General features: G+C 46.6%; 10 protein-coding genes across 10 annotated transcripts; 3 read left to right on the top strand and 7 right to left on the bottom strand.

Annotated features, from left to right (window-relative positions):
• Nucleotides 1-200: 200 nt before the first annotated feature.
• F4817DRAFT_339497 (alkaline phosphatase-like protein) lies at nucleotides 201-3281 on the bottom strand. The gene is made up of 5 exons (XM_049303546.1): nucleotides 2079-3281; nucleotides 1911-2029; nucleotides 1756-1844; nucleotides 1613-1691; nucleotides 201-1561 (listed from the first exon to the last, which is right to left on the bottom strand). Exons 1-5 carry the CDS (start codon nucleotides 2593-2595, stop codon nucleotides 362-364), a joined length of 2004 nt encoding a protein of 667 aa, XP_049158541.1. The 5' UTR covers nucleotides 2596-3281; the 3' UTR covers nucleotides 201-361.
• Nucleotides 3282-3475: 194 nt separating this feature from the next.
• Nucleotides 3476-5758, bottom strand: F4817DRAFT_339493 (tRNA-guanine transglycosylase). Its single transcript, XM_049303545.1, has 3 exons — nucleotides 5346-5758; nucleotides 3676-5284; nucleotides 3476-3612 (listed from the first exon to the last, which is right to left on the bottom strand). Exons 1-2 carry the CDS (start codon nucleotides 5566-5568, stop codon nucleotides 4029-4031), a joined length of 1479 nt encoding a protein of 492 aa, XP_049158540.1. The 5' UTR covers nucleotides 5569-5758; the 3' UTR covers nucleotides 3476-3612; nucleotides 3676-4028.
• Nucleotides 5759-6021: 263 nt separating this feature from the next.
• F4817DRAFT_339491 (uncharacterized protein) lies at nucleotides 6022-8657 on the top strand. The gene has a single exon (XM_049303544.1). It carries the CDS (start codon nucleotides 6374-6376, stop codon nucleotides 8339-8341), a length of 1968 nt encoding a protein of 655 aa, XP_049158539.1. The 5' UTR covers nucleotides 6022-6373; the 3' UTR covers nucleotides 8342-8657.
• On the bottom strand, nucleotides 8658-9477 carry F4817DRAFT_339489 (uncharacterized protein). The gene is made up of 3 exons (XM_049303542.1): nucleotides 9313-9477; nucleotides 8984-9219; nucleotides 8658-8904 (listed from the first exon to the last, which is right to left on the bottom strand). The coding sequence occupies exons 1-3, from the start codon at nucleotides 9377-9379 to the stop codon at nucleotides 8824-8826; spliced, it is 384 nt and encodes a 127-aa protein (XP_049158538.1). The 5' UTR covers nucleotides 9380-9477; the 3' UTR covers nucleotides 8658-8823.
• A 665-nt stretch (nucleotides 9478-10142) lies between these two features.
• On the bottom strand, nucleotides 10143-10712 carry F4817DRAFT_316522 (putative signal peptidase I; the record flags this gene model as incomplete). Its single annotated transcript, XM_049300691.1, has 2 exons — nucleotides 10143-10353; nucleotides 10420-10712. The coding sequence occupies 2 exons, from the start codon at nucleotides 10710-10712 to the stop codon at nucleotides 10143-10145; spliced, it is 504 nt and encodes a 167-aa protein (XP_049158537.1).
• A 1054-nt stretch (nucleotides 10713-11766) lies between these two features.
• F4817DRAFT_124195 (glycosyltransferase family 25 protein) lies at nucleotides 11767-13944 on the top strand. Its single transcript, XM_049297673.1, has 6 exons — nucleotides 11767-12239; nucleotides 12301-12444; nucleotides 12503-13328; nucleotides 13400-13648; nucleotides 13755-13802; nucleotides 13880-13944. Exons 1-3 carry the CDS (start codon nucleotides 12057-12059, stop codon nucleotides 13283-13285), a joined length of 1110 nt encoding a protein of 369 aa, XP_049158536.1. The 5' UTR covers nucleotides 11767-12056; the 3' UTR covers nucleotides 13286-13328; nucleotides 13400-13648; nucleotides 13755-13802; nucleotides 13880-13944.
• Nucleotides 13863-14776, top strand: F4817DRAFT_339479 (putative ribosome biogenesis protein nop10). Its single transcript, XM_049303541.1, has 2 exons — nucleotides 13863-14260; nucleotides 14356-14776. The coding sequence occupies exons 1-2, from the start codon at nucleotides 14086-14088 to the stop codon at nucleotides 14382-14384; spliced, it is 204 nt and encodes a 67-aa protein (XP_049158535.1). The 5' UTR covers nucleotides 13863-14085; the 3' UTR covers nucleotides 14385-14776.
• On the bottom strand, nucleotides 14777-16376 carry F4817DRAFT_339478 (D-site 20S pre-rRNA nuclease). The gene has a single exon (XM_049303540.1). The coding sequence runs from the start codon at nucleotides 16301-16303 to the stop codon at nucleotides 14891-14893; it is 1413 nt and encodes a 470-aa protein (XP_049158534.1). The 5' UTR covers nucleotides 16304-16376; the 3' UTR covers nucleotides 14777-14890.
• A 1514-nt stretch (nucleotides 16377-17890) lies between these two features.
• On the bottom strand, nucleotides 17891-20301 carry F4817DRAFT_359138 (uncharacterized protein; the record flags this gene model as incomplete). The annotated part of the gene is made up of 3 exons (XM_049306113.1): nucleotides 17891-18385; nucleotides 18446-19664; nucleotides 19724-20301. The coding sequence occupies 3 exons, from the start codon at nucleotides 20299-20301 to the stop codon at nucleotides 17891-17893; spliced, it is 2292 nt and encodes a 763-aa protein (XP_049158533.1).
• A 1771-nt stretch (nucleotides 20302-22072) lies between these two features.
• F4817DRAFT_339475 (alpha-ketoglutarate-dependent sulfonate dioxygenase) lies at nucleotides 22073-23673 on the bottom strand. Its single transcript, XM_049303539.1, has 2 exons — nucleotides 22519-23673; nucleotides 22073-22454 (listed from the first exon to the last, which is right to left on the bottom strand). The coding sequence occupies exons 1-2, from the start codon at nucleotides 23513-23515 to the stop codon at nucleotides 22333-22335; spliced, it is 1119 nt and encodes a 372-aa protein (XP_049158532.1). The 5' UTR covers nucleotides 23516-23673; the 3' UTR covers nucleotides 22073-22332.
• Nucleotides 23674-24027: the final 354 nt, after the last annotated feature.

Raw genomic sequence — 24027 nt, 5'->3', positions numbered from 1 at the left:
GGGTAGTAAGTAGACTTGTTAAAAGGTACAACTATCTCAGTCCTGTGATAAATTCAAGAATGCCCCTTTATCCTCGTATGCGTTATGGGTTAGAGCACTACTCTAGTATGGCCACGTTAGTTGCTCGTCGTGACAAGTCTACCTACCCATACCATAAGTCAAGACCAACTACCAAGCGCAGCATATTATTTTAACATAGGTAAGGCAGGCAATCGTCGCAATTGTTCATCTCGTGGAGGTTTACATTGCTATTAAATTATTTATATGAAAATTATCGTCCGACTCCAATGCTTTTCTTTCCTCATAACTACGCCATTCCTATCCGTTACATCGTAATCACCACACGCCCCTACCTCCGGCCCTAATGTTTCTTGCACCCACTTCCGGGGCTGGTAGGAGGTTTGTTATCCGGCCGCGCTAGACCTAAGCAACTTGCAATCTTATAGAAGATATCAATATTACCATATGTGCCCCCGAAATCGTTTTGGCAAGGTCCCATAGCGAAAACAGCTACGTCCGTGAGCGAGTGCACGCCTGCTGACTCGGAAACGGGAAGTGTGCCATTGACAACAAATCCGTCAGGGCTGTCCTTGGCGTCGACGAATAGGTCATTCTTGCTGAAGCCCGGTGTGTTGCTTACAACCTTGCGCGGCGCCTTGTGTATGCGATAATTCTCGCGGTGGTCGGGGTTGGCGCTGAGGCCCGCTGCTAGACTGTACCTTGGATCCCAGTTGACAGGGAAGTTAGGGCCAGTCCCATACGAAACCCCCTCAACCGGGACAGTGTACTGTGACAACCCGGCCTGTTCGTAAACACCAACGGCGCGACGCTTGTCACGATCGGTCTCCTGCGCGGAAAGGTATTTGTTATCAACGCCTCCGAAGACATCGAACCCATGGCCATGGTCGGCAGTAACAAGGACTAGAGTATTATCTAATTCACCTATCGCTTTTAGGTGGTCAATGGTCGCGCGTACTGTGTCGTCAAGCTCAAGGAGATCACCAAGAGCACGGTCATAGTCCAAAGCGTGCATCTGCTTATCGATAGACGCGCCCTCGGACATGAGGAAGAACCCCTTGTCACCACCGCGGGTATGTAGAATATCGATAGCCTTCAAAGTCATATCCTTTAGACCAGGAAGGTCAAGGGCAGGATTATCCGAACCTAGAGGGTCGTTCTTAAAGCTGTCCAAATTTTCCGTGAAGACATTGCGGTCTAACCAGACGGGGAAATGAGACTGGCAGAAAATTCCAAGAGCCCTGCTGCTATTACCAAGTTCTAATAGTGAAGTCTTGTTCAAGCTGATTTCATAGCCGGCTTTGGAAAATGCGTCATAATAATCTTTTCCCTCGTAGCTATCAGAATTCGGGTAAAACTGCTCAGCGCCTCCGCCGAACCAAACGTCAGGCCCGCCCTGGTTCGTCCAGGAATAGTTGGTGACCGAGTTCAATCCTTGGTCGACGAGGGAACCATAAGCATATCGCGATCGGCTATGGCCGGTAAGGGCAATAGGAGTCGCATCTGAGATGGCTGCAGTTGAGACAGCACCCCAAGCAGAGTCCTAATGCCTTATTAGTACAGGAATGCGTGTCAGTGACCAGTGCCTATTTACCCAAGTACGCTTCAGTAACTCAACAATAGTCTCAACTTTCGGGTCGTCAAAGAAATCGGCAGACGAATCGACATAGACGCTTAAGAAAAAGAGAATCAGCATCTGGCCTAACAGCATATTGGACAATTTATGCCATGGCTTACCCCATAGCGTTGACAGTGCTCTTGTGTCCAGTGTAAAGGGCAGATGCCGAGTTAGCGCTGTCCGTGATGAAACTATCGATGGAATGAGTCTAACGATAATTGTTAGTCTCTAGGGGACTCAAAGATTACAATATGCAAATCGGTTGGTATCATACCATCTGGTGTCCTACAACGGGGAATTTGTCCATCTGTAATAGAGACTGATATTTTCCGTTGATGCTCTTGTGACCAAGTAGGCGCGCAGCCGTGATCATATTCGTGGTCATACCATCACCTATATATTGTCAACATCAACCCTTTTTCTTGAGTTTCAATAACCATACCAATGAAGAGAATAACATTCTTGGCCTTCTTCTGTGTAGCCAGTGGTCGCACAACCCAGTTAGCTGTCGTCGTCTGGCCATCGTAATAGCTCAGCGTGACGACGTAGTTTCCCGGCTCGTAAATCGCGAGCTTCCGATAGATCTTAGACGCGACATTGACTACAGACGGCGCGTCCGCATCCTTGGCAAAGAGATCTTCGTACCAGTGGAAGTCCCACTTCTCTAGCTCCGGTTCGGCAACGTCGAAGAACTCGGCGATGGTCTTAGACTCGCCACCTTCCTTGGTGATAGTGACGGAGAACTTCTCATCCGGCTCGCCGTTGTTGAAAGCTTCCGAGCCGTTGACTGGAGCATGTACTTCGAGACGAAGGTCGAAGTATTGTCCCGGCAGGAAGTCCGATTGATCAGGTGGCAGAACGCAGCCTAGATCCGGACAAGCACCGAGTCGCTGGAACGTCTGGGCAGTGGCAACAGAAACGAACACTGCCGCCACAGCAAGGGAGCTTAGTTTACCCATGGTGGCTCTCGACTATTGGCAAGCTAAAAGTTGGGGCAGCAAGACATCGGGTCGGTCTCAGAGGTCTGGGAAGCTCCAGAGTTATATAGTACAAGTCAAGCTGAGCTTGCTATGATTATGCAGTGTAACCGTGCCACGAGCTTGGCCGTTGAAAGATCCATGATACCACTGATCCTGCATTGGAAGGTAGTCGAGGCCTTGGCTATTCCTGAGGTCGTAAAAGTCGAGTGGTGAGATCTTGGCAATGGAAGAGACCTGATTATAATTGGCCATTCACTTTATAGAAATCTCCGATAGTAAAATAGCGGCGGTGCTGCCGTCGAAGCATTGACCGCGTAGGAATCATAAAGGTAATTCATCGCACGTGCTCGACTAGCAAGCTAGTTCGTGCATCGATGATAGCTTGTCTACCTACGCATGAGGACTTGGCGGCTGGAATTTTATTATTGGTCCCTGGTTCCTGGATTTTCAAAGTAACGAGTTGTTCTTATAAGCCCTTACGAGCTTCAGATGAGCTGAATAGGAGCCCTAGATATGGTTGGCCAACAAGAAGGTATGCAGCAGCAATGCCAGTTAATATGTTGATATCGTGACATAATATGCGTCGATATGGTGAGCCCTCTTCAGCTTGACCTGGCGAATAAACAATGATCATGGGTAGCTTTCTTGATACGTAAAAGTCAAAGGATGTCGAAGTTCGATGTGGGGATATCTCGAGGGAACAAGGGTTCGGAAAACGTGGGTTGAATTGCCTACTGTGATTGGCCCCTTTCTTGACCGGGAAGATGTGGGTTAGCTTGGCTAACGTCTCCCGCCGCATGGGGCACTTAGGGCTACCCTGATCGTGAGATGTACACGTGCTAGGTACTTGTAGTATGTAGATATAATCAATATAAAGAAAAAATATTGGGTAATGCTCAATTGCCTTTATTCGTTTAGGCGCAGTTTACTACTCGAAAAGGGACGATTGACGCGATGATAACTTCTCTTTCATGTACCTGTATTGCTCTCCAGTGCCTAAAAATTGTGGTTAGTTGTTTGATTTGCAATTAAAATCGCCTTTACAGATATACTACATACAATAAGCCAATAAGGATGTCAACTCATTACATGCAGATATGAATCTTGGTTCCAAGTTCTCGGGAACAAACCCCAGTGATTGCGTGGCAGGGAAGTGGAGGCCACCGAATAACGACCTCGGCGACCGAATTATCCCACATCTTAAGTTAGGAGGTACCTACCTAGGTAGGTAGCTGGTAGTAATTCACTCAGACAACTAAGCCACCTATACCCAGCCGACTTGAAAATGGGCCGGGACGGATGAATGACTGCATAGCCATACCTCTCACCGAATGACGGTGCATCACAATTGCAGCGCGTAGTCTATCATCAAGTGTAGCGAGAAGTTGAGGTCATCACTTATAGAAAGGAGCTCACTTGTCAATTTCGGCGAAGCCCTTCCTATCTAACTCATCGGCATCAGTTTCAGCATCGGGAACGAGTGGGGTCTCTCCTCCCTCTGCGGTGGTTCCTGTTACAGCCAGACCTGCTATCTCTCCGGCGAGTGTCGAGTCTTCAGTTCCACCTTCGCCGTACTTCTCCCAAGCTGGTTGGTTAATCTTCGACTGCCCCCCTTCGGTCTTAAAATGGTATCCTCGAGCTCGAGGCCTCTCACCGGTACCCTTAGGAAGCACGGGTTCGTAGGTCTCGGAAAAGATATCACAGTCGCGTTCGAACGTCGAGGGTTCTCCGATAAGCGCAGCTCGGATGCCCTTGAAAAACTCACCCAAGACATGGTAATTATGGATTTGGAGGAGTGTCCATCCAAGCATTTCTTTGGCGTTTAGGAGGTGCTGGAGGTAGGCGCGATGATGCCTGGTGCAGGTATAGCATTCGCATCCATTTGCGAGGGGCGTCAGTGATACCTGATGGTCTGGCGACCACATGTCTATTCCTAGCGGATATGCGTCTGCTTTTACGGGTGGTGGTGGGAACGAGAAGGTAAGAGCGATTCCAGCATCCGAGGCAGCGTTAAGAAATGTTACAGTGAATATATCAATCCCTAAGCGAGTTTGCCGGAGGATCTCTTGTGGTGACGTTATAAAGTCCATGGAAATACGAGGCAGCGAACCAAGGGACTTATGATTGCTGAGGTCCGGAAGGATATCCGCATCATACACCGCAAGCCCGGACAGATGTTGGACATAGTCCTGAGATAGGCGGTTTAAGTATTCCCATTGCGTCGGATAAGCAACCGGCAACAGTGGAGCAAATAAAGAGGGCTTAGCAGTCTCGTTCTCACCATTAGTATTTCTTAATTTTATAATTTCGGACAGCCAGTCTTCTGTTCTCTCCACCATTCGGAGCTGCCTTTTCGGATTCGGAAGCTTAGTCCTAATATGTGAATTTCCGAACGTCAGATCCGCAAGGGGTATTGCAATGTCTGGCTGGAGCTTCTCGATAGCTTGGTAATATTCGCTATTTTTCAACTTCTGGAAGCCAGTTGATGTGTAAACTGAGACATAGTCCTTCCCATTACCCATAGGAGCAACTACTGCAGGATGCCGTCGAGCACCGAGCACTATAGCTACCGGTGTAGGTGTGGCGGTATACGCATGTAGAGCCTCTTTACCATCAACGCCCATGTTAAAGACGGCGGGTTGGGCTCTTCTCTGAGATTTTTCTATAACTTCCAATGATACTATGTTAACCTAGTAGTATGAATATAATCATAAACTCATTGGACTCACAGTCTTCTAAAGCCATATATGAGCCGTTGAGCTCTGCATGCTTGGAGATGACATCTGGTGTCATATGTGGTATTGCTCCTCGTGATGAAAGGCCAATATAGTTGGGCGTGTCAATTGGTTTTCGTTTCGGGAGGGTTAAAAGGCCTGCTCTAGGTGCCCCCCCTTCGACCGCTGCATTTTTCAGGACGTTGAACATGGCGTGTTCTAAAGATGACTCGGCCATTATTTGATACTAATAGGAGTAGAATGTTGCTATTTTAAGGTATAAAATAGACAGCTGATCTGCGTCTTTCTACTCATAAGCCAGAACAACCTTTTTTGAGTCGAAAATTTCAACTCGTGAGCTCTAAATTTGTCATGGTAGCGCCGTTTGATGGGTTCTCGTAAGGCATCGAGATATAATGTAAATACGCCCTGGAGTTGATGTAGGAAAAGGCAATATAAAAATAAGCAATAAGCAAGTACCTAGGTACTGTATCGATAACAGCCTGGAACTTGGAGACGTCACATTCTGATTGGATCACTTGGCGGAAACGGACTGCATGAGATCCACTTGTTTCTTTTAAGGAAACAGCTGAGATCCAATCATTATCTATCACCAACCCACCTGCCCAATGGGCTGGGTCTTAAGCCACTTCCTTCGCGCGGCCTTTTTGTTTCGCGTTCTCAGCCCTGAATCCAACCAAAGTTCCATTCCTTGGCCAACTCAGCTTGCCAACCAAACTTCCAACTCCTCTGTTACGCAACGACAACTTTCTAAAGGCTGAGCAGGCTCTCGGTCTGGCAATCTATTATATCGCCTACTTCATCGTCTTCGAGATTTCATCTCATGTATCCCTTAACGTTTGTTCTATTATACATTTAGAACTCGGTTTCTTTCGTAACCTGCTGGCTAACCTGGTTCTCACTGTATTATATCCCAACCGCCATATGTAAGCTAGCTCTTTAACAACCTCCTTCATACACCGTCCGGAGTGATTCCTTAGGTCACTAATAGACGCTACGACGCATTTAATAGCCTTATAATCATGAGTAGCAATCAGTTAGAAACTCGTTCAGTCTCTCCTGACATTGAACAGCAACGGCCGCGCAACGCTTCACCGGCACATCCGGACAATCCGCTCGGTGGCCCGCAACATCTCGAGTTCAACGAGGACGACGACCCTCCGACCCCGCGCTTTATGCAGGACCAAGGCGCTTGGAAGAATTGGAAATGGGTTCCATATCCCGCCCGAAAGTATGGGAAAGCCGCCTTTAGATGGATGAAGGGTCCGCAGAACCCCAAGGTCTGGAGGATTGAACCACTCTTTCCTACCGTCCAAGAGGCGCCACTTCGTCTGCTCGACAAATTCCTTCCCAACAAGAAACACCAAATATTGTTGTATATGGGCTATATCGCTGTATGGATTGTTGTATTTGCCATTGTTATGTGGCGGGGCCAAGTTGCTTCAGAAGTTGCGGGTTATGGCACCCCTATGGACATAGGATGTGGTGTCGCATACTGGAGTCGCAATAACGACTGTGGTCTTGATGGTGTCAACTGCAGGCCGTTCAACGGCAGCGGCTTTGCCTTTCGCTGCCCTTCCAACTGCGCCAGCTACCGGGTCCTCAATCCTCGAGCAGTAGGAAGCCAGGAAGTAGTCTACGCCCCGTTGGTCGTCGGTGGACCGCCCGATCCCGCCAACGAAGAGAACCCAGTCTACCGAGGCGATTCTTTTATTTGCGGATCTGCCGTTCATGCTGGTCTCATATCTAATTCCCTGGGTGGTTGTGGTGTCGTCAACTTAGTAGGACGGCAGCAGAACTACATTAGCACGGATAGACATGGCATCCATAGCGTTGCCTTCGATTCGTACTTCCCGCTGTCCATTACCTTTGAACCGGGGATCGAATGCAAGGCTAGAGACGTAAGATGGTCGCTACTAGCGGTTTCCGTAGTCTTCAGCTCCGTATTATCGTTGTTTACTGCTTCGTCATCAGTATTTTTCTTTACCGTCTTTGTTGGTATATTTTGGCAAGTGGGTATGGCTTCCGACCCGCCGTCCTACACGTCAATCTCCGGATTGTTTTCCAACATTATGGGCAAGTTTCTTCCCGCCATGTTCTGCGCTTGGGTATTTTATGACAAAATGGGTGTGCGACGAACTTTACAAGGCTTAACGGCCCAGGTTGAGAAGACTGTTCTGTGGCTAGGTGGCTGCTGGGTTGGAGCACTTACGAATTACACTTTCGATTACATACCTATCCAACGCCTAACAGGGCACGACCTCGAGCAGCAACCTGGTGCCAAGGCAGCTCTCGCTATCATTGTCATCGTACTATTTTTCATTGCTGTTGGCCAAGTCTGGTGCTTCCGACAAGAAGGGAGATTGATACGGATTCTCAAGCTGTATGCGCTGTTCATCTTGGGGATTATCATCTGTCTCGTGCTACCTAGCCTTAGCTTGCGTATTCATCACTACATCTTAGCATTGCTCCTGGTACCAGGTACCAGCATGCAAACAAGGCCATCTCTTCTTTACCAAGGTATTCTGATAGGGTTATTCATCAACGGTATAGCTCGCTGGGGATTCGACTCTATCTTACAGACCTCGGTAGCTTTGCAAGGTGATGCTCAACTGGGGTCTCCTCTTCCCGCTCTCCTCGCGCCTATCATTAACACCACTGTTTCAACAATCACATTCCAGTGGCAACCTCCGCCGGGATTGCGATACGATGGTATCAGTGTGCTGGTCAACGATGTCGAAAGATACCGTGGTTTCTTCGCTGATGAAGGCTCAGACCGCTTCGTATGGTCTCGCGACAACGGGTCGAATTATAACGAGTACTTCCGATTTGGTTTCATGTCGGGTACAACAAGCGGAGATTATACCAAGGCTGGTATCTGGACAGAGGACCTTGATTGGGTTGATCCTCAACCAGGGCCTTCAAGAATCAAAGCCCGAGATTTGGATGGGTCCGAAATAGAACAGGTATCGCGTGCCGTATGGAAATGAATTATGATCGTATTATGATAGCCAATCAACACAGTTAATTTTATGAGCGAAAATATGGTTCATCATCTACCATTTTACAGTCAAATATCCAGAAACCAGTCCAGTCGTCCATCCATTTCGTATCAGCTTATGATTTTTCTAACCGACTAATATGCAAGTACCTACCTAACGAAGTATCGCGTAACTTCCCTAAGAATGGAATATTATTGCCTACATCTATCTCATATTCCTTTGGGGCTATTTTACTTGGTTTCTTCTGTATGGTTACATACAGGTTATGCGCTATTGGAGGTCAGCATCGACCCCTATTTCGGTGATAACATATCATGGCATGATAAGACTAAAGCCGCATCTTGTTTACTAGGCCAAATATTAATACAGATCCTATATAACACCATCTATGCTTCTCATAGGTTGTACGCAATCCTCGCCTATCCTACAATCTCTGAAAAGGGTAAGGATATTGCCATCGATATACCTGTCTATTCACAAGTCTTGACTATATAATCCACAGTCTGGTTTCCTGTTGCCGGGACCTTGGGTTTGAAATCGAGATAAACGAACTTCACACATCGCGAACACTATTAGCAAATGCATCTTTCGTCTGTACTCTAGGCAAGCATAATATGAAAGATGACGTACCTCTCCCTTTTCCGGAGTCCAATCGCCGTTGGTATCGCGGTAGAAAACTAGCTCGCCTGACTTTATATCACGTATCTCGGCGGTAGTATGCGTGAGTGCTCCCTCTGTACGCCATTCGAGCTGATAGCACGTTGACTTAGAGACGAGGAACGGTTTCGAGCACCTCGTATTGCCTTCCGAGTCTTTGCATTTCTCGACCGCGTAGTCCATTACCGATCCTTCGACTACAGTACGCGCTAGATTGATCGAAAATTGTTAGTGAGAATTACGAATCCATTGATGTAAGAGAAAGGGACTGAACGAAGGCGAAAATAAGAAGATAGACATACGTTCTTTGAGACTGCCGGTTAGAGCCAGTCCTGCGGTTAGGACACTTTGTGCTGATGGAATATACATCTTTGAATGATAGATAATTAAAATTGGTAAATGATTGAGAGGCAAATAGTTTTGAAGTTGTATGATGTTGAAGAATCAAGTTGTTAGTTGACAAGTTGACTTAGGCATGTAAGTATTCTTGGCCTTCGCAACCACAACGTCATAGACTATTATTATTGGCTATCATAAACCTAGCACAACTTCAATGCAAGACTTTTAAGGTTCTTCATCCTGTATGTTTCGGCCCTTGACGTCTTTATCGAATGTTATGCATTTCTGAACCCTTTACTATGAAAGTTTTATCCGTTCTTTTCAAATGGATTTCACAGCGTTCAATGCCGGCATGATACACAACTCGTTCGTTTAACCAATTGTGTAGTACTACCATATAGGGGCGTCTTGCTCGGCCGAGAATATTTTATATTTTCAAGGAGCTTCTTATGATATTTACATGACAGTATAAAAAGGTCGACATAGTAACTTGTTGCTTCTGCTTATCCCCCGTCGCTGATCTCTGAGACCATCTTGACGCTTTGTTTCTCTACTCGTGACACCACATTCCTATCTGTGTGCCTTGTTCTAGAAAGCTTTGCGCACCTGGGTGTACTCGTCTCCGCGTACTGGAGGTCTTCATGTAGTCGACTCCGCGACTTGTGTATCTAGAGATATACGCTCTGCTACTAGCTTTGATGACAAGATCAAGTTGATAATTAATATAAATGTAATATGATTCCAAACTTGAGTTTTTCGTTTAAGTATGCTATTCTTGCGACTACCTAGGCGTTTATGTGAAAACACTGATAGAAGCCAAGCCGGCAAGAAGCCCAACCTTCAAGTACGGCGTTTCGTTTAAAAGTATAGTTATCCACCCTAAGTAGGGCACATAGCCTCGAACAACCCCGATAATCTCGTCCCTATAGACGTACTTCCGACTGCCGGGATAGAGCGCAACATCATCTATCTCATTATTGTCGCCCTTTGTGAGAATCAATTGCCTATGAGACGAAATGGTTTAGCACTGCGTAGACTGAAGTTTAAAGGACAGTCAAGGCTCATCTTACTCTGTAACTCGGCTTCCTGGCCTTGTTCCCCATAGGATCTTGATTGCTCTGTGAACCATTGGCAAAGGTGCTTTAGAAAACCAGACGACAGGAATGTCTCCTATCCGGATCTCGTGCTCCAGGTTGGATATAATGATAATATCGCCACGTTTAAAGGCCGGCGCCATCGAATCCGACACGACGACGTGGATGGGACAGGGAGAGTTGGTGAGGATTGATAAACCTTTCCATAATATGAATAGAGCGCTCATTACGTGCACAATGGGTAGTAGACGCCGAAGCAAGTTTCGCATGATGATTAAATATGGTGAATATCAAGTAACTAATACAAGAAACAAGTCTACCACCACCTAAGTGAAGTACCTGATTGTTCTCTCTACATCTGTAGGCAATTGTGTATGTATAAATTCAAGGTCGTGTAAGCGCCGAGTTTTACTGCCAAGAATATTCTACTATAAATCTGAACGCTCGAATTGTTTGCTCAGCTGGAACTGTAAGACTTCTTAAGACTTGCTAAGTCAGCTTACTTATTGGCTACATAATTAGTTGGGTTTAAAAGCAAACCATCATACAGCAACTCCTAGCCTAAGAGGGTTAATAAGGTGACTATTTTCAACGTAATCAGTAACCAGTCAACTCGTTTGGGTCACGCCGCTGAATACGGCATTGTCATGTTTGCTGGCGATGTCGTGGTGGCAGAAGGTGAAGACTGAGGGGTTGGGGCTTAAAATCGTCGGTAGAGAGGTAATACACCTATGTAGGTATCTACCTAGGTACCTAAGTATACGTATTTTCAAAGAAAAATCGTAAAGATGTAGACCGTAGCGTGATATTAGGTTAATTGACACTTAGAGCTATTGCCTACTCTATTCGTTCAAGATCAATGCTTCGTCTCTGGTTGAGCATCGGGCTCTGTCTACAGAGAAGGACGATATGCTATCAATCTCCTCACATAATAGGGTTAAGATTGGTTGAACACGAAATGATCAAAGAATTCCGACGATACGAGGTCGTGATAAGCCTTGCTCGAAATTGTTGTACTAGTCGCTTTATGTAATCTGGCTATATACATGCTCGGCCGGATCACGAACTAGTCGAACGGTGGTGATCCGGTGGGCAGCCTTATACCCAGTGACGATCACGGTGATTGACTGGGAAGAATACTACTCTACGTAGGCGGCCGTATTCAGCCCTAGCTATCTCACGCTGAGTTAGGAAATTTCTTACGACCAGGCATCGATAGTCGGGCGTGTCCGGCGGAAGCTAAGAGGCTGATTGGCCAAACTGTAGGATGCGAGCGCGCTGTGAATGAGGGACTTCCTGACGTTCTCATTTTGCGATTCCCCAGTCTCAAGGATACCCATTGCTCTGTATTTCGGCAATCTGCCTATCTGATGTCATACCTCATCTGAAAAGCCTTCTGGATCTTACATGGTCTAGACTTTGGGTTTCCATGAAAGCAACAGGGCTAGTAAAACCTGGAATTTGGTTAGCTGGAGCCTTTTCTCCGCCCTGTACCTGAAATAAACAAAACTGAAAATTTCCAGCTAATATTCTAACGTGACGGCTTTCTTAATCCCTTTTGCTGATGGAATTTTGCTGAATACTTCCTGTCTTATATTACTTAGATATTGGCCATGATTGGTGGACGGCCTAGGACCAGTCTGGTGCTGGGTACGGTGCTTTTTGCGTGTATTCTCCTTACATATCTGGGCTCTGGGTCCGCTCGAAATCAATGGGGCTCGACTCCGAGTCCCGTGAAATGGACCTCGTCACCGGCAAGCCAAGATAAATCGGATGTATTCAATAGAACGCTTGGCGTGAGTCTTGTCCCGCCCAACACTGGTGTTATTAGCTGACTAACGGCTGTACATGCCGAAGTTTGAGAAGGTCTTCGTCATAGGGCTCCCCGAGCGTTCGGATAAGCGCGATGCGTTAACTCTAATGTCTTCCCTCACTGGATTCAGGTTAAGTTGGATTGACGGCGTTGCTGGTAACACCATCCCAAACAAGGCTCTGCCCTTCGTAAGCTCTATACTTCCGACCGATACTAGCTGCGGGATAACTAATAAAGTTGGCCTAGGGGTGGGATCGAGAAACGATGCGGGATAGTAACCTAGGTTCCTGGCGCGGCCACGTAAACGCGATGCGACGCATAATCGAAGATGGAATATCGTCGGCGCTGATTATGGAGGATGATATGGACTGGGATGTCAATGTTAAAGAACAACTAGCCCAGTTCGCGGCTGCGGCTCGTTCCTTGCAGTCCGGATTCCACCGAAACCAGACGCTAGAATCGCCAAGCCCGTACGGTCAAGATTGGGATATGCTGTGGCTAGGTTCATGTGTAACAACGTTTGATGAAGACCTCCCCGAAGACCTCCAGATCTCGTCCGAGGAGCGCGACTTCCGTAAGGTCTTCGTCTACAATGACCCGACGGTACCACCACCGGGGCATATTCTAGGCAACGGCTCCTTCAGTTGGGACGATTATCCCCCGCACACCCGAATAGTATATGTGCCTGGCGATAATGTGTGCAGCTTCGCATACGCGCTAAGTGCAGCTGGAGCGCAAAAGGCGCTGCAACATATGGGACTCGAGGGACAGCGTAAACCCTTTGATAACCACCTCAGTGATTTATGCCGTTTGCGCATTAACGGTATGCGGTGCGTGAGCATAGTGCCTAGTTTATTCGTGCATCACCGACCGAAGGGCAAGATCAGCGGCGACTCGGACATTAATAAGGGAAGTGAGAATGAAGAGATGCGTGAGGTGGGATTCACGGAGAACATATTATATAGCACGCGGTTGAACTTGAAAAATTTGGTTAGAGGGTTGGAGCCAGAGAAGCAATGGCTAGATTGATATTTGAGCATATAAATGCATGGCGTCGGCGTATATATAGGAGGTAGGTAATAATTGAATGAAGCCAAGACCATCCGGCAGTTTTGAGACAAACAAACTGAGCTAGTACAACAGTAGGATACTCGGCACACACATTCAGCGGAGGCATTTAATGTTTTTAAGGGTTTTAAGGATAGAGTTTACGAATATGGCCCTTGCTTCAAGGCACGACGATAAATATGAGTTGTAATTGTACGTTTGTTACTATCACAACTTGTAAGTCCAGTTTAGCGGTGTTGAAGCCCTGGAAGAGCTGGGTCCCGTATGGCTTCAACATCCCTAATAATATAACTTCTAACTCAGCCAAGTTCTAAATAATGCATCGTGGGTTCCTCTTCAATTACCATTTTATCATCTTGATTCTTATCATGTAGTGCATCTTTGATCAGGAACTTCTTGAGAGAATTGAGACTAAACATACCTTGGCTAGCCACTTTCTCTATCGATAAGATATGAGGACTGGATACCTATAATTTTGGTAATGACCCACTTTAATAGATGCAACAATTGAAGGTTGGAAAAAAATAATTTCGGAGCTTCTCAACTCTCAACCAGATTCCAAAATACGACGACCACTCCGAATAACAGCACACGCAACATACCGACATAGGTATTTTATACATTCGCAACAACTATAACCGGTAGAACACCTTGCTATACTTTATCCAAAGCGCAAGCGATCTTGCCTATCCATTTCAAGGGCCGAACGGATCGAATAAATCCGTAAAGACGAAAAGGAAAGAAAATACACAACCGTCAAGATGCATCTCATGTACACCATGGACGAGAGCGGCAAGCGCATCTACACCCTGAAGAAGGTCCTGAACGGCGAGGTCACCAAGTCGGCGCACCCGGCACGATTCTCTCCCGACGACAAGTGGTCGCGCCAGCGCGTCACCCTCAAGAGGCGCTTCGGCCTGCTATTGACACAGCAGAGTGAGTCCTACTTCTCATCTATCTCTCCTTTCAATATATCGATGAGAGCGAACCCTAGAAAAGAAGACCACGTATACTAACGAAGGTCATCACAGAGAACAAGGTTGCTGAGAACTCGCGGTGAAGCACTGTACACCCCCTATAGTGATGTGAATAAAATATCAAAATCGGCAAACTGAGATCTAAAAGATTTGGTTCGGCTATTCGAGGTTGCAAATATAGTCCTGCATCGGACTGGCGTTCATGGCGTGTGATTCGGAAAGAAAGGCAATCGACTTTCGGGATTATGGACTACCTACGACAAGCCATCTGCCCGATGCCGTCCTGCGTATGGGTAGCTGGGCCTTGCAAATTCTATTATACCAGTTGGTGTTCTCAATATGGAGTCTTAACTCAATTTCTTCGTATTTGATGGATATTTGGAGGTGTGTGAATGAATACGGTAACCTAACCTACGCCAGCAAGGACACCAGATACGATAGTCAAGCAATCTTGTCTTAATGAACTGTTTTAGCATTGCACTGAGGTGTGTTTCCGAAGTGCGTAGTCCGTATCAAGCCGTACCATCAATCCCGTTTTAAATACCGAGCCCCCATAACACCTGTATGCTATATCACATTCCATTCATGTCTATCTTTTTCGCGAATTCACATTCCTCCCCGCCCCGACACGTATCCTGCCGGGAGCTCCTCCACTTCTATCTCCCGTTAAGATGCTTGGGAGATAATCCTCGTCCATAATATCCCTCTGCTTTGTTTTCTTCTGGTCCGTGGACTTCTTAAGATATTCCTTCTGATCCTCAGCAAAGATAAGCTCTCTTCCCCAACCTCCCTTTCCACCTCCCGGGCCACGTGCCTTTCCGTTTGAAGAGCCGTGTACCGGCTTCGGCACGCTGTACACGTTGCCGCGGTTGTTCCACTGGAAGTTGCGCTTGAGGTGCACTGTAAACTCCCCCGCTGCGTTTGTCGAGCAGCTCACGCGTGTTAAGGTAGGTTGCCCGCATCGTGGGCAGAACTGCTTTCCCATGTCCCGCGAAATCGCGAAGCATCCGTGACATCGTAGTACCCACGTCTTGACGCGCGTGATGCGTGCTAAGCTTGGCGACACTAGATTGAGATTTACCCGCAGCGCCACGTTCTGCATCGCGTAATCTGATGTGAGGAGTGCTACCTGCAAGAACTTTTGGATCGGTTGCTCCGGTCCTGAGAGCTGGTCTTTGGCTTGGTGTTTCTTGAGGTTCGATGGCGTGATCCAACCGTCTCCATCTTCATCTTCATCCTCTTCTTGCTGGTCGGCAACTTTTGGTTCTGATACTGCGGCATCATCTGGTATGGTATCAACTGTAGGTAAAGCGGATGATTCTAAGCTGAGAGAATCAAGGGCTTTAGTGACGGTCTCTTGTTGAATAGTCGGCTGCTCTTGTATCTCGGATTCGACGTTCGAATTCTCGTCTGGGTCACCTCCTTCTAACTCGATTTGCCCTACCTCGTTTTGGCTATCAACTTCTTCTGGCTTCTTATCCTCAGAATTCTCGCCATCGTTTTGTTCTGCGGTCTCACTCTCTTTCGCCTGCTGCGTAGGTGCCTTTCCATTCAGGCCTTTCTGTCCGGGTGTCTTTCTTAGACGCCAATCGCCGCCATTTCTTTCGCACTCTAGTTCGTATGTTAATGCGATCAGGTGTAAATCGGGTCTGCTCAGGACCTCGAGGTCTCCAGTGCGCCGCGCAAAATCGGTGACGAACTTGATGCTTTCGGGGCGCGGGCTGCGCAACTTTATGAAAGGAATTAACGTTGTCTCGACTCGCGCTCTCGTTGCGGCATCTCGAATTTCAGATATGACCGACGGAAGCGTGTATAGTTCGTAGGCTTGAGCAAGGAGGGTGCTGACGGGAGGATCGTTCTTAATCAGAGGGCCTGTGTCGAGAACGAGGGAATGGATGGGTTTTGAGGGTGCGGATTCTGTATCTGCTGTTGTATCTACAGTCTCCACGGCTTTTACCGCTTGTTGAAGTTCTGTTGTCGCCATATTTCCACTTTCCAGCATATGTCTAGATTGATACAGCTATATCACGAATTCGAAAGATGGTGGGGTTGCGATTTCGTCTTGTGAATTTGGTGGTGGGCGGCGTGGGGCCCTGAAAAGTTTTGGCGGGGACATCGGGCAGAATCTTGCATTTGACGCCCGGGCATTCAACCTTGAAAGCCCTGCATAGGTAGGTACGTACCTATGTATATGTACCCCAGCGTCTAAGTACACGTACGTGATAAGAGCATCGTTTCTTTTTCTATTATTTCATCATTCCAATATAAGGTAGGTAATTATATGCTTGTATAACTTCATCTATGTCCACCAGTTGTAAACATTATATTCACGAAAAAGATCCTCCGTATTGAAGATTACGACCATTTCCAAAACAAGAGCTCTTCAACTCGTATGAACTACACCCCTGAAGACATTCAACTGAAGCTATTAATGTCAATAGCCTGGATATGGTTAAGCAGTAGGGTTATTCTCTTGAAATGGGGATAAGTTCAACGTCAAACCATTGCTGTGATCACGTACCTCGCTATCGGAGTAGTCCTCAATGATAGTTGCATATAAATCCGCTCTATAGACTTTTATCTTTCGATTCATCATACCGTATATACCATATGTCAGGCAGATATGGACATATACATTGCCCGAGGATTTGAGGATCCTTTCTTCAACTACCGTACTGATGTATGTACGAGTAAACCACCCCTTAAGAACATCCCAGCTAGCTCTTTGAACCGCTAAGGATTTGGACGTCCTAGAAAAGAACTTCGACGGCCCTAGGCTATAGATATTGCATAGTTGACCAACTGGTATCCCGCCGTGGTATGGGATTTCGATAGTCTTCATGGTAGATGAAAACAAACCAAGAGCCGAAAAGCAATGTCTACGCCTAAACTCAATCGGCCGACCACTCTCACGCAATACCGACTAGTAGGTTCGTCTCAGAACTTGTTAGGATAGTCCAATCCAACTAATGTTCGTAAGTTCGTGCGGAATCCCAATCGTCGAATCAAGCAGCTGAATATTGAATCCCTTGAATTTGTTAGGGGTCGTATCTCGGTTACGCGACTGTAAACTCTTGGCTTTCAGCCAACTAGGAGTCTGGAACATGTATGATTCTCGCCAAGCCCATCTTTAAGACCGACAAAACGTAGGAGGGTGCCGCATGATGGGCAGTTAATCCGAATTCTAGTCGTTTCCCCAGAGCGATGCTGATATATAGTATCGACAGAATGTCAGTAATTCCTAATTCTAGGGCTCATTGGTACCATGGCCTAAAATACCCAGTCTACCCCGATGTTTTAGGGTGCATATCTATCGATCAAGAGACTAATTCCGGAGCACTAGGAGTTTGTCTTGCTCGTGGTATTAATCAAGTAGGTTTTCTTGCTCAGAATAGGATTGGTGACTCCACGGAGGACCAGCACAGCTATGCCGGGTTTCTTGGGGAAATATCGTAGTCTTCTCATATTAGCCCCTTTGGCTAATTCAAGGTGGTAGTAACCATTAAATTGCCAAGCCAACCCGGTGAGATTGGTAACGTAGTTCTCGTTAACCAATCAGTACCTAGATATAGCAACTTGTTTAAAGAGTTCAAACCGTCGTTTGTGAGTACTCGTTATTAAGCCAGTCGCTCGAGAGCCACGATGCAGATTCGAGGCCGCTATTTCCGAATGACTCGAGATTGAAGTCAAAGCCATCCATCGCACCCTCAAAGGCGTTATTATTATCTATTCCATCTGGTGGCATCACAGGCGGTAAATTCGACTTCGCTATGTTAAAATCTCCAATAGGTGTTCCCGGTAGCGGAGATCCACGGGTATGCTCTTGTGGTGGACGGGGAGTTGAATGCTGAATTGGGGTTGGCATTGAACTGCCTTGTGGTGAGGTTATATGAGCTGAAGGAGATAGAATAGGGATATTAGTAAATCCGCTTTCATCGACAACTTGCATTTGTTGAATCGGGTTGTGGCGTGGCAGAGCATGTTGGGATATAAGATTGGAACCGTTGGTACTGGGGCTCCCTGGGTGGTTCGGTGCGGCATTTGTAGTGAAGCCACGGGCAATCAGTTTTTCAAGATCATTGACCTAAAGTTACATCTGTACTCAGTAAACCATCATGCAATATTCTGGGGTGCAATAACTTACAATGGCAGCGCCAGCTGGGACGTGATCCATCGACTTCGCAATCGTTAGGCATCTCATACCAAGTTCGTGTACTTGGTTTGATGTTAAACTGATTTCCCCTTGGTTCGTTTGGTGAGCAAAGTAAACAATCCGAGCGCACTGATAAGCGCAGCCGGGTAGATCAAGATCAGTGACCGGGAGGCCTCCGTCAAGCGACAGAACAAGTTTAAAAATATCCGACATAGCCAAAGCGTGCTCATAACATTGACGCATGCAATATGACACGAATTGGGGGTCTAATTGGTTTAAACCCGACTGTGGCAATGCCTCTTTAAGTCCTACTAGGAACATTCGGTAGAGATCGCAGTAGCACTGTCGCCACCAGACATGTATCATAATATAAACACATAATCGTGGTGAGTAAGCTCGCAATTGAAGGTTGCTTTCCGAGAACTTGAAAGAGGCCGGCAGGTGATCGTTGAAGCCAGCTAGTTCTTCTGATAATACCTTGACCAACTCTGGCAGCTGCGCCAGTTCAGACTCGGGCATGCCTAGCACATTCTTGGTGCAATATAGGACTCTGCTTCTCATCCATAGGAGTCGCACGTGGAGCGCGAGCGAACCAACGTCATCCGGGAAAGGCCGCGTGGGGACGGGCCGGAGGTATTCAGTTACTTGTGGCAGATCAAATTCGAAGTTGCGCTCGGTGCAAGGAAGTTGAATGTGCATAGATTCGGACGGCATCAGTGTAAAATCCGAACACCCGCCATTGATACCGGAGTCGATAGTCATAAGCGCCCACATCAGTCTCCTCCGTGATTCTCGCGCTAAGAAGCATAGATTCGGATTCTCATAATTCAGGCGGAGAGCATAGGCAAAGCGAGTAGCCGTTGCCGCCAACATAAAGGCGGTAGTGAATTTGCGCGACAACATGCGGTGTTTCATAATGAGGACGAGGGCCTGTATCTTAATAGTCGACGGATTCTCGAGGTCCTCAAGTACCATCTTCTGACATTCGTCGATACACCTAGCCCCATACTCTCGAGTACCAGGGCCCAGGTCTATGATAAGTGAAGTGATGCCCACTAAAGCAAGAAGCAGAGCTTTATCCATCATGCCAGCATGATAACGTTGCATGAGTGAAGCACGATGAAGGAACGAAAAGATAGGGACGTGGTGAATTTGACGAAAGAAATTACTAAAGGTCCGCTGTATGATACCTTCATCTGGAAAAACAAACCTAAGTGGATTGTTAGTTTATACACGAAAGGGGAAAGAGGTGGGCTATCGAATGCGTACGGTTCATTGCTGGATGCTGTACATGTCGAGGGCCCATTTGGTTCGAAGCTATTCCTATCGGGCCCTCGAGGACCATGATGAGAACCCTGATTATCCTTACTCATCATTACTCTTTTCTCCGGTGGTTCGGATGAGACAGACTCAAGTTCGGAATCAGTAGCGCCCTGATGGGATTGCTGGGAGACGCCGCTAACGCCTCCAGATCGCTTCGTCGGTTTGTAGACGCACTCAATGCCTTGAGCTTGACATCTTGCGCATTTCGGGGTTTCACCACTACATCTAGCTTTCCTGGAATGGCAGTTGGCACAAGCTAGTCTAACACGTCTTCGCGGAAGGGTGAAATTTGTCAAACCCTCGGAATCCTGGCTGGGAGAGGCGGCGTCTTGAAATGAGCACGTGAATCCTAACCGCTCGCAATTCTGGCAAACGTCGCGACGACCGTCACAACGAACTTTGCGCACTCTGCATGGAATGCAGGTCTGACTCGACTTCTTGGGATTTCTGTTCGTAGGGTCGGCCGCAGCAACGTCTGCTGCGACCTCAGCTGCTGTGTCCGCGGCCGCCATCTGCACGCTCATATCTTCCAGATCCATTCTCCCAGATCTTGAGCCTGGACATGAGTGTTGATAATTCGGAATTAGAATGAAATAGGAATAGCTAGCTTCTTCACAGATTCTGGTTTCAGAATGCGAAATGGCGGTATTGCGTTATTACAGATTGTGGACATGTTACACCTATCAGAGTCACGGAATATTGGTGCAGGTGGTTAAGATTGGAGGGAATTTCACGTTGGGAAATTCGGCTCTGGTAAATTGCGAAAATGCCAAATGGCGGGGACCGGCGAAAGCGGCCAGACAGCCTATGATTTAGCGATTAGGGATTAGGCCTGTCAGACTACTCAGTCCCAGCCATAGTGGGCCGCCTCAGTGGAATGTCTAGGCGGTTTCAGCAAGCCAACCCACTAGACTCCCTATAAACCGGCTCCGGCACTAGTTAGTCAAATAAATACGTCATTAGATAGAGGCTCAACTCTTGTCTACCTATAAAATTAATAAGTGACAAATACTTGAACATATAGGTATTCAGGTACATAGGTAGGTAATTATATTCATTAAACATTTGATCGTTCGTTGTCAGCATGTGGCAATTATATTTTCTTCCGTATTAGTCAATGGGCAGTTTAGAGTCAAAACCATCAGCCGTTATATAAGTCGGCGGCAACAGCCTTTTTACCTTATATCTATAGTTTCAATCAAATTACACTCCAGGAACCCAACTAGGATATACCCCAATTAGATCCACGTGCGAGACTCTTTACATATATAGACACAGGAACTCACGATCTCTTCAGCCATGCGTACTATGACCAAACCTTCTTGGCGTCGTTTTAGCTTCAAAACTATTTTCTGGGGTTTGCATACATTAGTGCCGCTCTAATGGAGCGGTGACTAAGATTTACGACCGAGGATATTCCTCCCTCTGTCCCTTTCACTTTCCCTGGTTCCGGGGAATATCTCCTGCGAAATTCCCAGGAGGTATTGGTAGAATTGGATAAAGCGATCAAAAAACGCGCCCTCCATCATCTTAAATCACCCAATCATACTGAACAGCACGCACGTCAAACGGGATCAATAGTGTGTCATCTAGATCTCTAAGCACCGATAACCGCGCCGACAACCGAGGGCCGGTGGAGTCCAAGTTTTCATATTTAATCGATTCTGTTCTTTTGAGAAGGCTAGAATTCCATTATTGATCCTAGTTCGATCCTATTTCCGGAGCTACTTTCTAGTTGAAGATAGAGACAGTTTGCACGATCATCTCGCCAAAACCTTGAGAGCTTCATCAGCCCTGTATCACTTTTCGTGTAACGTCAAGTCAAAGCGATTAGAGGCAATTAAGACGATCTTGAAAGGGGTTGAAAGAGAAGATGAAACATTGCGAGGTAATAACTACTGCTAGTATTTAAGATCTTATAAGTCGAATGCATTTATCATTAGCCAAGTTGTTATATTCATAGACCAATAAGGTCACATACACAACAATAGTTGTCAACTTAAACCGTAGTCTTACTAATAAGAGCCCAACTTCGGTCAACTAACTTATTAATCAAGCCTCGAGTATGAAGACAATATCAGAATTTGACATCGCATCGCAATAAAATAAGCGACACCACAAATAAACGGTATATCATGTCTGCCTAAATTTCTATATCGTGAATAATGAGATGCGCTAGGTATCTAAGATAGCTTGATTTTCTAACCGAGCTTCTTGATAAGACATCTTACTGTATCTTATAGTAGTCCCTTGACCACCCATTTCGACAACATAATTCACGTTTCAAGGTGGTATGCTCAAGGTCTTTTAACTTTCTACTATGTCAATCATCGTAGTATTTTGAGGAATGTAGGCTGTTGAAGCTGTTCGGCGTCAATTATATTTCAATGCTACAGCAAGCAATAAGAAATCCGAAGAGTCATTTCCACAGTTCCTCTCGTTATCAGTTTCAATTATAATCACATAAATTAAAGATATGATAAGAATCCCATTCGCCCCTTGCTCGTCAGTTGCATAACATTCAGTATTAACTTGAAACGGAGTTACCGGCATATTTAAGCTGGTGTATTCACAAGGTTTTCCTTGGTATTCGGGTCTTGAGGCAATCCTTTAGCTGTCTCCTCTTTAAGTCTCCGCTCCCTTTCAGCTCTCCCTTCACTTGCAGGATCATAGTACGCTATACGTTGTCAGCCACATAATACAATCAAAGCTCATTAAATATTTTATCATGTTTAACTTACGTTTCTCCCCAAAGACCGTCGTGCGAATTCCCCTTCGAGGCGCTTCATACGAGCCAGGGATAACCCGATGAAGTACACATCTGTTGTCCCACATCGCCACACTACCAACTTCCCACTTCCATCGGACAGAGTGATCATCTGCGGAATGAAGGTGGTACTGGAAGAAGTCGAGGAGCTTGTCGGACTCATACTTCTTGAGCTCGGCGAACCCGGTGACGAACCCGATGTTTACGTTCAACGCCTTCAATCCGGTAACCGGGTGGGTCCTAACGGCCGGATGATGCGAGTCGATAGGGGGGCGGTTCGGCCCAACGCCCCACAGGTCCAAAATTGTGTCGTACTGCAGTCTTGAAGTGTGCACTGCATGTAGGCCTTCGACAAATCTTTTCATCGCGTCACTCAATGTGTCATAGAGACCGTAACCGGAGACCCAGGCCGTGTCCCCTCCCACGGGAGGATGCTCTTCCATTCGGAGGAGAGAATACGAAGGGGGGTTAACCTCAAATGAAGTATCGGCGTGCCACTCCCCCGAAGGCCACGGAGTATACTTGAGCAACTCACGGTGGTCCTCTCGGCTGCCTCGGATCACGACGTGTCGAACATCCTTTTGGGCAGGATGTCGGTCTAGGGTGCCATAATGCTCGAAGAGTTTTACTTGCCCGTCAGTATTTAAATCTTGGTTGCGGAAGAAGACGACTCCACGCTCATTTACAAGCAGCGCAAGCTCATCTAGTTGCTGTGGAGTTAATTGGGAAAGCTGCACACTCTCTAGGACAGTGCCGATCGATTCTGTTAAGTCGATAGCTTTAGCGACCGAGAAGAGAGCTTTCTTCTCGGGGTCCGCAAATGTAGCACGGTCCTTCTCCGGGATTATTTCTTCTCGGGCGGGCTCTGGCGGAACATGGTTATTGATTTTCTCAGAGAAGTGCGGATGGATGGTGATTGGGAACCCAGAGTCCTTGGATATATGCTTTAGAGCTTCGAGTCCAGCCGACATTTCTAGTTTATGGTATGAAAAACCCTATTATATTTTGCTGTAGGCCTCGATGATATCAACTCTTATATATTTTATTAGTACTGCCACAATTTTTTCGACCAATCAGATCTTTAGAATCGCCCCGCAGTTGGCGACTTTTTCCTTTGCCATTCTATCGCATAAGGTTTGAAACACATGCAAATAAGATGAAAAGGTCATGCAAAACGCGCTCTATCCAACGATACCAATTATTAAAAGATTTATACAATAGTATAGTAGGTCAATTGATTTTACAAAAAATTCATCGGACGTGCCCTAAGGTGTGGCTAGCCAATCAGAAAGGCCAGACATATGTGGCGTAAAAGGCACTCTTGAAGCTAGGCACTCCCCGTAAGCGCCTGCGCGAACGGGTAACGCAGCTAGTATCAGAATATTATACTCTGCCCACTGTTGCTTATATGTATATCAGCTCTCTAGGTGGAGTTGGAGACTACCTAATATGACGTGCGTGACAGATCCCACCTATCAAATGC

This window comes from Daldinia loculata, assembly GCF_022478755.1.
Source record: "Daldinia loculata strain CBS 113971 unplaced genomic scaffold F4817scaffold_28, whole genome shotgun sequence".
In the NCBI taxonomy this organism is placed as follows: Eukaryota; Fungi; Ascomycota; class Sordariomycetes; order Xylariales; family Hypoxylaceae; genus Daldinia; species Daldinia loculata.
This window is presented reverse-complemented; position numbering and strand designations above follow the sequence as displayed.